This window comes from Amphimedon queenslandica, unplaced genomic scaffold (assembly GCF_000090795.2).
Source record: "Amphimedon queenslandica unplaced genomic scaffold, v1.1 AMPQUscaffold_13149, whole genome shotgun sequence".
NCBI lineage: Eukaryota > Metazoa > Porifera > Demospongiae > Haplosclerida > Niphatidae > Amphimedon > Amphimedon queenslandica.
In genome coordinates, this window is record NW_003546615.1 from 53,378 (window position 1) to 67,358 (window position 13,981).

The 13,981-nt window shown below is 33.4% G+C and overlaps 4 protein-coding genes and 3 long non-coding RNA genes across 8 annotated transcripts in view; 4 read left to right on the forward strand and 3 right to left on the reverse strand.

Moving 5' to 3' along the window:
- LOC109584923 (uncharacterized) overlaps window positions 1–4,186 on the forward strand; it is an 8,909-nt gene extending 4,723 nt beyond the window's left edge. The window contains exons 1-3 of one of the 2 annotated variants that reach the window (XM_020000838.1): window positions 2,142–2,520; window positions 2,611–2,667; window positions 2,839–4,186. In XM_020000838.1, coding sequence (XP_019856397.1) covers window positions 2,226–2,520; window positions 2,611–2,667; window positions 2,839–4,097 — 1,611 coding nt within the window. In that variant the 5' untranslated portion in view covers window positions 2,142–2,225 and the 3' untranslated portion in view covers window positions 4,098–4,186. Of the gene's footprint in view, window positions 1–2,141; window positions 2,521–2,610; window positions 2,668–2,838 lie in introns of those variants that run through there. The other variant, XM_020000837.1, reaches the window with a different exon arrangement.
- Window positions 1,381–4,576, reverse strand: LOC109584930 (uncharacterized). The gene is made up of 5 exons (XR_002186233.1): window positions 4,509–4,576; window positions 4,405–4,463; window positions 4,280–4,354; window positions 1,598–1,690; window positions 1,381–1,551 (listed from the first exon to the last, which is right to left on the reverse strand). It is a non-coding gene; the product is annotated as an uncharacterized LOC109584930 (long non-coding RNA).
- Window positions 4,577–5,116: 540 nt separating this feature from the next.
- LOC109584924 (uncharacterized) lies at window positions 5,117–7,321 on the forward strand. Its single transcript, XM_020000840.1, has 3 exons — window positions 5,117–5,549; window positions 5,802–5,867; window positions 5,939–7,321. Exons 1-3 carry the CDS (start codon window positions 5,183–5,185, stop codon window positions 7,147–7,149), a joined length of 1,644 nt encoding a protein of 547 aa, XP_019856399.1. The 5' UTR covers window positions 5,117–5,182; the 3' UTR covers window positions 7,150–7,321.
- Window positions 7,322–7,508: 187 nt separating this feature from the next.
- LOC109584931 (uncharacterized) lies at window positions 7,509–8,804 on the reverse strand. Its single transcript, XR_002186234.1, has 3 exons — window positions 8,728–8,804; window positions 7,633–7,792; window positions 7,509–7,583 (listed from the first exon to the last, which is right to left on the reverse strand). It is a non-coding gene; the product is annotated as an uncharacterized LOC109584931 (long non-coding RNA).
- Window positions 8,805–9,438: 634 nt separating this feature from the next.
- On the forward strand, window positions 9,439–11,753 carry LOC109584918 (uncharacterized). The gene is made up of 3 exons (XM_020000833.1): window positions 9,439–10,054; window positions 10,127–10,186; window positions 10,552–11,753. The coding sequence occupies exons 1-3, from the start codon at window positions 9,691–9,693 to the stop codon at window positions 11,751–11,753; spliced, it is 1,626 nt and encodes a 541-aa protein (XP_019856392.1). The 5' UTR covers window positions 9,439–9,690.
- Window positions 11,754–12,372: 619 nt separating this feature from the next.
- Window positions 12,373–12,726, reverse strand: LOC109584929 (uncharacterized). Its single transcript, XR_002186232.1, has 2 exons — window positions 12,610–12,726; window positions 12,373–12,545 (listed from the first exon to the last, which is right to left on the reverse strand). It is a non-coding gene; the product is annotated as an uncharacterized LOC109584929 (long non-coding RNA).
- Window positions 12,727–12,867: 141 nt separating this feature from the next.
- Window positions 12,868–13,975, forward strand: LOC109584927 (uncharacterized). Its single transcript, XM_020000842.1, has 3 exons — window positions 12,868–13,368; window positions 13,506–13,559; window positions 13,683–13,975. The coding sequence occupies exons 1-3, from the start codon at window positions 12,972–12,974 to the stop codon at window positions 13,961–13,963; spliced, it is 732 nt and encodes a 243-aa protein (XP_019856401.1). The 5' UTR covers window positions 12,868–12,971; the 3' UTR covers window positions 13,964–13,975.
- The last annotated feature ends 6 nt before the right edge of the window (window positions 13,976–13,981 follow it).

The following is a 13,981-nucleotide window of genomic DNA, read 5'->3' on the forward strand; positions in this document are numbered from 1 at the left end:
TGCCATTTTTCCTGTTCACCTGCTCAAAGTTATGAGATTCCTAAGCAATGAAGAACACATGAAAAGACTTAAAGAAAATGGAATAACAATTGAAACTCCTTCATATACAATGGAAATAGCAGAGAGACTGAGAGAAGCATCGATAGAAGAGTTGCTAGAGGAGGAAGAAGATGAATTGCAGTGTCAGTACTTTTTATTGCTGGAAAAAGTAAAGAGGATGGAACAAGACCAGTTGAAGATTCAACAAGAGCAATTGAGGACTGAACAACAGCAGTTGAGGGACAGGGCATACTACATTGTACAAATTGCAATAACAAAAGCAACAGGACGTGTGAACCTTCATGAAATTAAAGAGTACTATGAAGAAAAGTTAAAAAATCAAAATGAGACAATTTTTGTACAGAGTAAAGCCTATGAAGATAAAGTTCAACAGCTTTTAGAAGAAATTGATTCACTTAAGTCAGAAATACAAATGAAGGAAAGAATAGAGGATCGTAAGAGAACTTCTGAAAGAGTACTTAGTACAGAAATTAGAAGAAAAGTATCAATAAAAGTCTCATCAAAAAAACTTGAGGTTTCTCAAAAATCTTTTCCAAGCACAGACAGTGGCCTTAGTATTGATAGTGAAATATGAGTGACTTTTCGTTATATTTTAATGATCAAACACATTAATTACTTTAATAATTGATGCCATACATGTCGCTCATAACTATTAAATTGAAAAATTATTACTTACATGTATAATAGATCCATGCTTGACAGTAGTCGGCAAGACTAGCTTGACAGTAGGTAGAAATAGAGCAAAAACCTCACATCAAAATTTCTTAAAATCTTCAGTCTAGTAAAAGCATTAACTCAACCCACAAACCAGACCCACTACTTACCTATTTATTATGCCATAAATTTCAGCAAAAACAGGGAGTCAGAGAAGACATTAGTTGCAGCAGATTTTTGCTAAGGGAGACAAAGGGGGGATAGTGAGAATTGTTAGTTATTTGATCATTATGTATATTTTTTCTTTTTGTGGTCACAGTGGTCAATCTGAGGTGTGCAACTCAAACTAATGAAATTAATAATAGATCTAATAATAATCAAAATGTATCTGTATATACCTTGTTTATACCTTCAGACCTCAATAAACCATACTAGATTCTTGTATTTTACTATAATAATAACAACAATAATTAAAAAAATAATAATGATATACCTCTTGTAGATTAATTAGTTGGATGTCAATTTTGTGAATGAGCTGTCAAAAAACAATTGTAATTTTAATAAGATTAATTTTACACAAACTCTATATGAGCACTTTACTGTTTCAAAATTAGAATACGGTACATTACATATTAAAAACTATATTTTTAAAAATACAAAAATCGAAGCACTATTGTTTCTGACAATGATTATACATAACATCCTTCATAATTGGAATGCAACGTAAATGTATGCATAATTAAAATTTTATAAATAGATATAATGAAGTAACTTCGATTTAGAGTTTCTTTCTCAATGGTTCATCATTAGATTGCTCCTTGCTTTCTCTCTTTTCACCTAATAATAATAACAATAAAATCAATTCTCTCTCCCTCTCTCTTACCTCTTACTGACAGTGGATGGTGTTTGCCAGTATGAGAATGATATGCTTCATAAAAGTGTTCAATGTGTTGTTTCTTAATAAAATGGTACACATCTATAAAAATGCAGGTTGTAAAGTCATAGCCGGGGTAGGGTTATTCTAATTTATTCCTAAAGCTAAAAATAAATCTGGAACTTAGTCCATTAGGGAACTTCATTAAATTCTATGTTGCCCACATAGACTTTTGAAGCCAAATATCTGCTAGGCAACTTTGCTTTAATCAATTTGCAAGGCTTTGTTACCTCTTCCATGTAACAAAGCCATGGTTTTATTGTCAAGCAAAAATAAAATAGACTCTTTTCTTGGTTATCATGTTGCTTACATGATAAAAGGGCTATACACAAAATCCAAGAGCACAACCAAGGCAAAATGTTGATAGCAATCTTGAATACAATAAACATCTATTCTATTTTTGCAATGCTGTATATAACATATTGCCTATGTTGCACTGTGATAACGTGGTCATTAAACAAACAATAACTTATGAATAAAAACTAACAATGAATTCCCTCTATTTCAGCAATAGATACGCAGATATGCCCTTTTCCTCCTAAGCTACAGTTTAGTGTTCAATAGCTTGAGCTCAGTTATGAATGGTAAACCAGATCTGAAGACTGTGTGTGCTATAGTGAGGACAAGCAGATGGCATCAGTTGGGTCTACAGCTAGGAGTTGATGACAAGAAGCTCCAAGAAATTGATTCAGAGAAATCAGATACACAAGAAAAAAGAACACAGATGTTTTGTGCTTGGATCAATAGTCAACCAGGAGCTAGTCACAATCAACTGGTTGAGGCACTGAGACTCAAAGTAATAGGAGAGGACAGAATGGCTCGGGAATATGAAGAAAAAGTGAAGGAGGAAGCATCTAAAACCCATCACACAGGTATGAAATAAAAGCCAACAAAAATCATACACACAAAAATTCCAAACTGTAAAAATGGTATGCTTAAAATCAATATTATTATGTATACAGGAGCTCAAGTTGTGCAAGCATCAACTTCAACGGCACCTGCTTGGAGCACAAGCACAGGTATGCAAACTATGCATATCTACACATCAGACACAACACATGAGTAGAGAAAATTTTTAGATTTACTCTTTATACAAAATCACAAAACATACAAAGTCAATAATACAAAGGTTTAAAGCATTTCCTCTCTCTTTTCGTCAACCCCCTCCCCCTTTCTCTTTCTCCATCCAGTTATCAATTCAATCACACAAAAAGTATTAGAAGTAGATTTACTAACAGATCAAGCATATAAATTACAAGACAAATATCACAAGCTTCTTCTCAAAATACAAGAACTATCACAAAACGCTAATGTAGGGATAGTCAAAAACCTGCTAAGAAATATATTGCAAGACAATTGTATCTATCAGTCACATGGACTTAGTTTCTACAAGCAGCAGATTGATGGAATCACAAGCATGGATGAAGTATTTGCTTTTCTCATTGAGAATCACTTCATTGGTTACTTAAACTATTACCTCCTCATGAAATTCTCAAGCAAGGTCATATGTGGAGATCAATATAAAGAGGCAAAAGAGAAGGTACTAAAGTATGAGAAACACTATCGTAAGTTCATTGACGAGCCAGCCTTTTACCAACTGATTATGTTTTTCGACGAAAATCCTCATTTAAACCCAGGCACTGTCGTGGGGCTACCAATTATTGTCATTTGCCTTTCACAAAAGTGGAAAAATCGAAACAAAAAAGATCTAAATGAATGGACGATATTCTTGCAAGAGAACGAGCACATACTCCAAGGTATTGGAAAAGGATGCACACTAATTACTTATGCCATGTTTCCTGTTCACCTGCTCAAAGTTATGAAATTCCTAAGCAACAAAAAAATAATGGAAAGGCTTAGAGAAAACGGAATAACAATTGAAACTCCTTCGTATACACTGGAAATAGCAGAGAGACTGAGAGAAGCATCAACAGAAGAGTTGCTAGAGGAGGAAGAAGATACCTCAGATATAATGCAGTATCAGTACTTCTTACTGCTTGAAAAAGTAGAGAGGATTCAAGAAGACCGGCTGAGGATTGAACAGGATCGGTTGAGGGACAGGGCATACTACATTGTACAGATTGCAGTAACAAGAGCAACAGAGCGTGTGACACGTTACAAATTCGAGACGTCCTATGAGGAAAAGTTAAATACAATTCAAAAGCAGATTTTTGAGGATGTAGTGGAGTTACTTAAGGCTGATACTGAAAGGACTGAAAGAATACATCAACGCAAGAGATCAGAAAGAGGCCTCGACCCAGAGATGAAAAAAAAAGTTTCAACAGACGTTTCGACAAAAAAAATTAAGACGATGCTAGAAGCTTCTTTGGAAAAACCTATTCCAAGGACATCCCATGATTATGACGATATAGTCAGTGGCTTTGACAGTGGTTACGCTACACAAGGATCATCCTACACCAGCAGAGTCATGCATTACATACCACAGTAACTTTTGCATTACAACCTTTAACGATTTACACAAAATTTTAATATTATTTGAATAATTGGGGCCACACTATGGGGACTAATTATCATTATTATGTGTATTATTATTATTATTATCATTATTATCATTATTACTATTATTTATTATTTATTATTATTATTATTAATTATTTAGTGTACACATACTTTCAAAAAGGTTGTCAATAGATGGAATACAAAAAATTTCTTTCAAAACTTCCAAAAATTGTCACTATTTTCAATCTATAGTACAGCAAAACATAAGTTCCACCCCACAAACCACACCAATTTACCTTATTATAATTACCATAAGCTCTCTTGCTATAATGGAGGAGATAGGTGCAGCTGATTCCTGCTGGAAGAAATAAATAACTTAAGTTAGGAATTAGTTTTGTACTTTATCATCCATTATTATTATTCTCTTTCTTTTACTGGCCAGTGAAGAGTCAAATTTACTAACTGAAGGATGATACTAATCAAATAAATAGTAAAATAACAATAACAATTGTAAACGTAAGGGCATAAACAAGTTTCGAAATAAATTTGTAATCAATTTATACTCTTTAAATTATCTCATACTAAACCATTTCTGATGTACATGTACACTAAACACTATAGGGTATACATTACATGGCAAAATGCAGCAGGGAAAATTTAACTTTCTACCGACATAATAATTTTTTTAAATTCATACTGTCAATTTTTGATAACAAATGAAATTGAAGTCTTATAATTGCATCAGACTTTTCTCAATAGATCTGCTTTCTCTAGTGTACAAAAGAGAAAAGGAAAGAAAATAATAATAAATAGAACAATAAAATACCTACCACTGTTTCTCTTTTTGTATTAAAAGTGTAGGGTGAGAATTCAGTGCTGATATAAGCTCGTCATGTGCAGGAATTCCTTATGAGGGAATTAGTCAATGATGCAAGATAACAATACTATCAATTGTACTACAGTTGTGACAGTTTAGGTTATCACAACAGTCATATGTGATATACCACTGCTGTTTGAAAAAGATTAAGAGGTTAGTAACTATTGAACCCTGAAAAGATAAAACGACCTGCTGCAATGGCTGAAAAAAGAAGTCCTTCTCCTACTCCTCCTCTCCCTCCTAACAGCTTGAGCTCAGTTATGAATGGTAAACCAGCTCTTAAGACTGTGTGTGCTATAGTTAGGACAAGTAGATGGCATCAGTTGGGTATACAGCTAGGAGTTGATGAGGAAATGCTGCAGGATATAGAGAATGACAGATCAGAGACACAAGATAAAAGAACACAGATGTTTCGTCTTTGGATTGCAAGCCAACCAGGAGCTAGTCACAATCAACTGGTTGAGGTACTGAGACTCAAAGTAATGGGAGAGGACAGAATGGCTCAGGAATATGAAGAAAAAGTGAAGGAGGAAGCATCTAAAACCACAGAAGCTACTCAAACAGGTATAAACTACCGTATAGATCAGAAAATTAGTGTGGTAGAAAATTTTTGTGTTTTAGTGATTTAATTTTTACTAAATAAGACTGTGTCATGTATTATTGAATGTGGCATGTAATGATATGGGTAATCTAATTTTTTGTGAAATTCTAATCCAGTAAAATTTAAATTACAGTAAAACTTTCCAGATAGATGGTATTTACATTAAATGTAAAAAAATTTTGAAAAGGCCACAGATTAATAAATATTTCATATAGACTTAGGAGCTCAAGTTGCACAAGTATCAACATCTTTAACAGTACCTACTTGGAGCACAAGCACAGGTATACACAGCATGAAATTTATTGATTGCAAATGTCACTATTGTAAAATCATAAAGCCCTCTCTTTCCCAGTTATCACTTCAATGGTAGAGAAAGCATCAGATGTACTAACAGATCAGGCGTATCAATTACAAGAAAAATATGACAAGCTCCTACAGCTGATACAGGGTTTCTCAAAAAATGCCGACGTAGGAATAGTCAAGAACCAGCTAAGAAATGTACTACAGGAGAAGTGCTTCAATCAGTCACATGGAATTAGCTTTTACAAGAAGCTAATCGATAAGATTACAAGCATGGATGAAGTATTTGCTTTTCTCATTGAGAATCACTTTGTTGGTTACTTAAATTATTATCTTCTAATGAGATTCTCAAGTAAGGTTATATGTGGAGATGGGCACAAAAAGGCACAAAAGAAAGTACTAAAGTATGAGAAGCACTATCGTAAGTTCATTGAAGAGCCTGCCTTTTACCAACTCATTGAGGTTTTTGATGACAACCCTCATCTAAACCCAGGCACTGTTGTGGGACTACCGATTGTTGTCATTCGCCTTTCGCAACAGTGGAAAACCAGAAATAAAAAAGATCTAAACGAATGGATATCTTTTCTAAAAGAGAACAAGCACCTACTTCAAAGTATCGGCTACAAATGCATACTGATTACTTATGCTATTTTTCCTGTTCACCTGCTCAAAGTTATGAGATTCCTAAGCAATGAAGAACACATGAAAAGACTTAAAGAAAACGGAATAACAATCGAAACTCCTTCATATACAATGGAAATAGCAGAGAGACTGAGAGAAGCATCAACAGAAGAGTTGGTAGAGGAGGAGGAAGATGAAATGCAGTGTCAGTACTTTTTATTGCTGGAAAAAGTAAAGAGGATGGAACAAGAGCAGTTGAGGGACAGGGCATACTACATTGTACAGATTGCAGTAACAAGAGCAACAGAGCGTGTGACACGTGATGAATTTGAGACGTCCTATGAGGAAAAGTTAAATACAATTCAAAAGCAGATTTTTGAGGATGTACTGGAGTTACTCAAGGCTGATACTGAAAGGATTGAAAGAATACATCAACGCAAAAGATCAGAAAGGGGTCTCGACCCAGAGATTAAAAGAAAAGCTTCGACAAAAAAAGTTAAGACTATGCTAAAAGCTTCGTTGAAAAAACCTATTCTAAGGACATCCCATGATTATGACGATATAGTCAGTGGCCTTGACAGTGGTTACACTACACAAAGATCATCCTGCACCAGCAGAGTCATGTATTACATACCACAGTAACTTTTGCATTACAACCTTTAGCGATTTTGTCATGGAACTGTATAGAAACTGGATTATTACCATTAATGTATATTAATTAATTAACTAATTATTAATAATTTGTGCATATATAAAGCCAGTTGGCCTTATTTGAAAGAGAGTTCTTTGTTATTCAGCTAGTCTCTAAGTAAAATATTTTGAAAAATTCTTGCGAGCTGTGACAGATTTACACAAAATTTTAATATTACTTGAATAATTGAGGCCACACTATGGGCACTAATTATCATTATGTGTATTATTATTATTATCATTATTATTATTTATACTATTATTTATTATTTATTATTATTTTTATTAATTATTTTACATGTACACATACTTTCGAAAAGGTTGTCAGTAGATGGAGTACAAAAAATTTCTTTCAAAACTTTCAAAAAGTTATCACTATTTTCAATCTATAGTACAGTAAAACATAAGCTCTGCCCACAAACCACACCAACTTACCTTATTATAATTACATCTCTCTTGCTATAATGGAGGAGATAGCTACAGCTGATTCCTTCTGGAGGGAATAAATAACTTAAGTTAGTTCTAGTTTTGTACCTTATCATCAATTATTATTATTTTCTTTTGTCACTGGCCAGTGAAGAGTCAGAGTTACTCACTGAAGGATGACATGAATCAAATAAATAGTAAAATAACAATAATATTATTATACAATAATTCAAAATCACTGCAATTTTTATTACACTTTCTGATATATAATGCTGCCCTTATGCTATGTAGAAAGTTTAAGGAAAGTCCAACAAAAATTATTTAAGTGATGGTATTTTTTTAATGAGTCAATTACTTAAAAATACCCAAGGCTATATATATATAGCCCATGGTTTTTTCAGAAAATTGGCTCCAAAATCACACCAAATTTTTATTACATTTTTTGATACACATTGATGTCCTTATGCTATGTAGAAAGTGTGACATGATTCTAACTAAAAATTTTCAAGCTACGACCATTTTTAAAAAGTAGCAAATTTTTGGAGAAGTAATTACACTATACAAGATAATTCCCCTTTCCCAATTAAAGAACACAAACACTGAGTGACTATAATTTCTACAATTAAAAATTGGATTTGGTTGGTCTAAACATTGTTATTATAACCATTGCATAATTACTAGTACACATATAATAAAGGCTGAATTACAAAATTTCCTTTCCAAAATTCATAATTTACTGTACAGCCAACAAACCAGTAAACCACACCCAATAACCTCATTGTAAGGGCATAAACAAGTGTTAAAACAAATTTTTAGTCAATTTATACTCTTTACCTCATACTACCCCATTTCTGATGTACTGTACATTAAACACTATATGGTATACATTACATGGAAAGGCAGCAGGGAAAATTTAACTTTCTACAATGATCACTATTTTTGAAAATTCATACTGTCAATTTTTGATAATAAATGAAATTTAAATCTTAATAGCATCAGCTAGACTTTTCTCAATGGATCTGCTTCTCTAGAGACTACTTTCTCTAGTTTACAAAAAAGGTAAGAAAATAATACATGTACTAAATATAAGAATAAAATACCTACCACTGTTTCTCTTTCAGTGTTAAAAGTGTGCGGTGAGAATTGCTGGTATGAGCTTGTGATGTGCCTTATAAAATGCTTACACCTAAAAATGTAATAAAAAATAATACTGTAAAGAACAATGCATAGATATTAATTACAAGAACTGTAATAATTTTTAGTCAATTGCTGTATGCAAAGACATTAGAAATATCAAAGTATGATATGGAAGTAGAAACATAATAGGCAAAATATTCCTTATGAGAAAATTTGTCTATCCCTTTGCTAGTGTTTCTCTTCCTTACTTTTCTCATTTGCTTACGTTCATCTTTTTAATGTTTTTACATCTATAATAATAATAATAATCATAGTACTAGAGCTACTGCCAGTATTCTACTATGATTATTATTATTATACTATTAAAAAATTAAACGTTTGGTGGGAAATGTTATGTATACTATTTACAGTTCCATGTTAGAGATACATAAATATCCTGCCAGTTCATTTCTCATGGTAGGTCACAAATGGTGTATTCAGAAGCAGGTAGGCCTAGTATACAAAAGCCACTGATATGTAAACTAGGTAAATAAACTAAACATAGACATTGTGAACATTTGAACTGAGGCAATTGTGGGGTAGATTACGTTGTTGTAAATGGGTTAATGTGTGCTGTCAAAGGTGTTGTCAACAGCTATACTGCATGCCTAATTCCGGTCATATTTTAATGCTATTTTGTGACTTTAACTCAAACACTATGCACATTTTACAAAGTGAAGCTGTGATATACTGATTATTTATCTACTAAAAGTTCGGGTCTCCTGCTGAAAAGCAGGAAATTTAGCTTCCCCCACACCTATGCATAATCACACATTATTACTTCATAAGGTCAGTTTATTTGCTGTATCGTATTATTCATTTCAGTTTCCTGTTGGTATACGCAACAATAAAATTACATTCCCCGTTGGAAAATACATGTAAGGTCTGACAATGGCAGAAAGAATAAGTCCTTCTCCTACACTTCCTCTCTCTCCTCAGCTTGCTAGAGCAGTTATGAATGGTAAACCAGATCTGAAAATTGTGTGTGCTATAGTGAGGACAAGCAGATGGCATCAGTTGGGCATACAACTAGGAGTTGATGAGGAAATGCTGCAAGATATAGAGACTGACAGATTAGAGACACAAGATAAAAGAAGACAGATGTTTTGTCTCTGGCTTGCCAGCCAACCAGGAGCTAGTCACAATCAACTGGTTGAGGTACTGAGACTCAAAGTAATAGGAGAGGACAGAATGGCTCAGGAATATGAAGAAAGAGTGAAAGAGAAAACAAAAACAACAGAAGCTACTCAAATTGGTAAAATATTATATAGAGAGCATTACAAACTGCAACAAATACAATAATAAATTAATAGATTCTATTATATAGGAGCTGCAGAACAATCATCAACTTCAACAGCATGTGCACCTGCTTGGAGCACAAGCACAGGTACATACCGTACACAAAATGTACATTGGAGTAGGAACAGGGTGCAAATTAATGCACCACCAATAATCATGAAGGCTAAAAAATTTTGAGGAGTCACTGTAATAGACATAGCTCAGGTGCATGTACCCAGTTAGGAATGCAGATAAAAAAATATCCCTTTTGAATTAATCAATAATTGTAATTGTTGATAAATTCAGAGGTGATGTTTTCGTCAATTTGTATTCTGAATGTTATGACAGTTATTGTCATATAAACATGTTTGCTTTCCTAACGTAATTTTGTTTCTACTTCACTACAGAAATCACAACACACAAAACAAAATTCCTTCTCTCTCTCTTTATCCCACTATACTCTCTCTTTTCTAGTTATGTCTTCAATGGTAGAGAAAGCATCAGGGGTACTAACACATCAGGTGTATCAATTACAAGAAAAATACGACGAGCTTCTTCAGGTGATACAAGATCTCTCGAAAAATGCCAACGTTGGAATAGTCAAGAACCAGCTAAGAAATGTACTGCAGGAGAGGTGCTTCAATCAGTCACATGGAATTAGCTTTTACAAGAAGCTGATTGATAAGATTACAACCATGGATGAAGTATTTGCCTTTCTCATTGAGAATCATTTCATTGGTTACTTAAATTATAGCCTCCTCATAAGATTCTCAAGAAAAGTTATATGTGGAGATAGGTACAAAGAAGCACAAGACGAAGTACTAGAGTATGAGAAGCACTATTGTAAGTTCATTGAAGAGCCTGCCTTTTACCAATTAATTGAGGTTTTCGATGAAAACCCTCATTTAAACCCAGGCACTGTTGTAGGACTACCAATTGTCGTTATTAGTCTTTCACAAAAATGGAAAACCCGAAACAAAAAAGATCTAAATGAATGGATACCATTTCTAAAAGAAAACAAGCACCTACTCCAAAGTATTGGCTACAAATGCATACTAATTACTTATGCCATTTTTCCTGTTCACCTGCTCAAAGTTATGAGATTCCTAAGCAATGAAGAACACATGAAAAGACTTAAAGTAAATGGAATAACAATCGAAACTCCTTCCTATACAATGGAAATAGCAGAGAGACTGAGAGAAGCATCAACAGGAGAGTTGATAGAGGAGGGAGATGAATTGCAGTGTCAGTACTTTTTATTGCTAAAAAAAGTAAAGAGGACTGAACAAGACCAGTTGAGGATTCAACAAGAGCAGTTGAGGGACAAAGCGTACTACATTGTACAAATTGCAATAACAAAAGCAACAGAGCGTGTGAACCTTTATAAAATTAAAGAGTACTACGAAGAAAAGTTTAAAAATCAAAATGAGACAATTTCTATACAGAGTAAAGCCTATGAAGATAAAGTTCAACAGCTTTTAGAAGAAATTGATTCACTTAAGTCAGAAATACAAATGAAGGAAAGACTAGAGGATCGTAAGAGAACTTCTGAAAGAGTACTTAGTACAGAAATTAGAAGAAAAGTATCAGTAAAAGTCTCATCAAAAAAACTTGAGGATTCTCAAAAATCTTTTCCAAGCACAGACAGTGGCCTCAGTATTGATAGTGAAACATGAGTGACTTTTTGGTTACATGTACATGTATTTTTAATGATCAAACAAATAAATGTATAAGTATTTGAATAATTTCCTGCATGCTGCTCATAAATATTGCAAAATTATTAGCCTCACCTACACGAGGTATAGGTATATAGTTGTTACTTACATGCATCCAGTTTTGCAGTAGGCCCATCAAAATTTCAAAAAATTTCAGCCTGAGTAAAACATAAGCTCTACTAACAAACCACACCCACTTATTTTAACAGGGAGATACCGGTACATGGTAGTTGTTACTTTAAGTGATATTTTTTCTTCTTTTACTGGTACACATGTATGCGCCTATAAAAATTAATAATAATAACAACATTAACTCATAATAAATATACCTTGTTTAAAGATATTCTGATATCAACAAACCACGCCAGCTTCCTGTATTTTAAAAAGTGATACCAAATAAGTACAATAAGGATGTACCTTTCATAGATTAAGTATTTGCACATCAATTTTGTGAATGAGCTGTCACAAACAATTGTAATTTTAATAAAATTAATCTTAAACTTACTCTATTATGAGGACTTTACTGTTTCCAATGTAGAGCTATGTACATGTACATTACATAATTTTTTAAAATCCAAAATTTGAAGTATTAATTTTTTGACAATGAAAATACATAGCATCCTCTATAAGGGATGTTATGTACATGTATATATAATTAAATTTCATAGATAGATAATAATAAAGTAACTTTGATTTAGAGTTTTTTTCTCAATCGTTCATCATCACATTGCTCCTGGCTGTCTCTCTTTTTACCTATTGATGATAATAATAATAATAATAATAATAACAATTAAATCAGTTTCTCTCTCTCTCTTACCTCTACTACTGACAGTGGATGGTGTTTGCCAGTATGAGAATGATATGCCTCATAAAAATGTTCAACATGTCGTTTCTTAATAAAATGATACACATCTACAAAAATGATAAAAACAGAGCCATTACCTGTCGTTAAGCAAAATTAAGATTGGTATTGAAGCTAATGATACGCTTGGAAGCCACAAATGCAATGAATGCTAAAGCAAAGGTTAATTTACTACATTTACAAAACATTTGAAACATTTACTACACATACATAGATTGACATCCCCACACTAATACTGTTACACTACACTAATTTAATACTACTATATATGGCACTATGGTATGAAGTGCTTTTATGCCCAATTGCAATAGTCAAACATGCAAAAACTCCCATTTCTGAAAGACAAGACATTTGAAGAAGACGGTTGCCAAAAGCCTGAAAGTTATATGGCTGCTTCTCCTCTCTCAATTATGAATGGTAAACTAGATCTGAAGACTATGTGTGCTATAGTGAGGACAAGCAGATGGCATCAGTTGGGCATACAGTTAGGAGTTGACTCAGACATGCTCCATGATATAGAAAGTGAAAAATCTGAGACACAAGATAAAAGAACACAAATGTTTCGTCTTTGGATTGCAAGTCAACCAGGAGCTAGTCACAATCAACTGGTTGAGGCACTGAGACTCAAAGTAATAGGAGAGGACAGAATGGCTCAGGAATATGAAGAAAAAGTGAAGGAGGAAGCATCTAAAACTACAGAAAGTACTGAAATAGGTAAATAAAAGAAAGGTGCATAGATGTACATATAATTTTCAGTATCATGCTATATTAGACCAATAAATTCCAAACAGCAACAAATGCATGTATGCGAAAAATGTAATGCCTATAATCAATATATTCATTAAATACAGGACCTGCAAAAGAATCATCAACTTATACAGCACCTGCTTGGAGCACAACCACAGGTAAAATGGAGTTTGTTGATTTCATAGAAACATTAACTAACACATAAAATCAATGTGAAACACCTCTCTCTCTCTCTCAATCTCACTGCCCTTTCATACCACCATACCCTCTCTTTTCTACAGTTATGACTTCAATGGTAGAGAAAGCATCAGAGGTACTAACAGATCAGGCGTATCAATTACAAGAAAAATATGACAACCTCCTTCAGCTGATACAAGATCTCTCAAAAAATGCCGACGTAGGAATAGTCAAGAACCAGCTACGAAATGTACTGCAGGAGAGGTGCTTCAATCAGTCACATGGAATTAGCTTTTACCAGAAGCTCATCGATCAGATTACAACTATGGATGAAGCATTTGCTTTTCTTATTAAGAATCATTTCGTTGGATACTTAAATTACTAACTCCTCATGAGATTCTCA

What these genes read in the sequence shown, in the direction of transcription:
- LOC109584924 (XM_020000840.1), top strand. Translation starts at nt 5,183, where the DNA reads ATGGCTGAAAAAAGAAGTCCTTCTCCTACTCCTCCTCTCCCTCCTAAC. An exon ending in CACAGAAGCTACTCAAACAG is followed by an intron (nt 5,550 to 5,801) that starts GTATAAACTACC and finishes TATTTCATATAG; the next exon opens with ACTTAGGAGCTCAAGTTGCA. An exon ending in TACTTGGAGCACAAGCACAG is followed by an intron (nt 5,868 to 5,938) that starts GTATACACAGCA and finishes TCTCTTTCCCAG; the next exon opens with TTATCACTTCAATGGTAGAG.
- LOC109584927 (XM_020000842.1), top strand. Translation starts at nt 12,972, where the DNA reads ATGCAAAAACTCCCATTTCTGAAAGACAAGACATTTGAAGAAGACGGT. An exon ending in TACAGAAAGTACTGAAATAG is followed by an intron (nt 13,369 to 13,505) that starts GTAAATAAAAGA and finishes CATTAAATACAG; the next exon opens with GACCTGCAAAAGAATCATCA. An exon ending in TGCTTGGAGCACAACCACAG is followed by an intron (nt 13,560 to 13,682) that starts GTAAAATGGAGT and finishes TCTTTTCTACAG; the next exon opens with TTATGACTTCAATGGTAGAG.
- LOC109584918 (XM_020000833.1), top strand. Translation starts at nt 9,691, where the DNA reads ATGGCAGAAAGAATAAGTCCTTCTCCTACACTTCCTCTCTCTCCTCAG. An exon ending in AACAGAAGCTACTCAAATTG is followed by an intron (nt 10,055 to 10,126) that starts GTAAAATATTAT and finishes TCTATTATATAG; the next exon opens with GAGCTGCAGAACAATCATCA. An exon ending in TGCTTGGAGCACAAGCACAG is followed by an intron (nt 10,187 to 10,551) that starts GTACATACCGTA and finishes TCTCTTTTCTAG; the next exon opens with TTATGTCTTCAATGGTAGAG.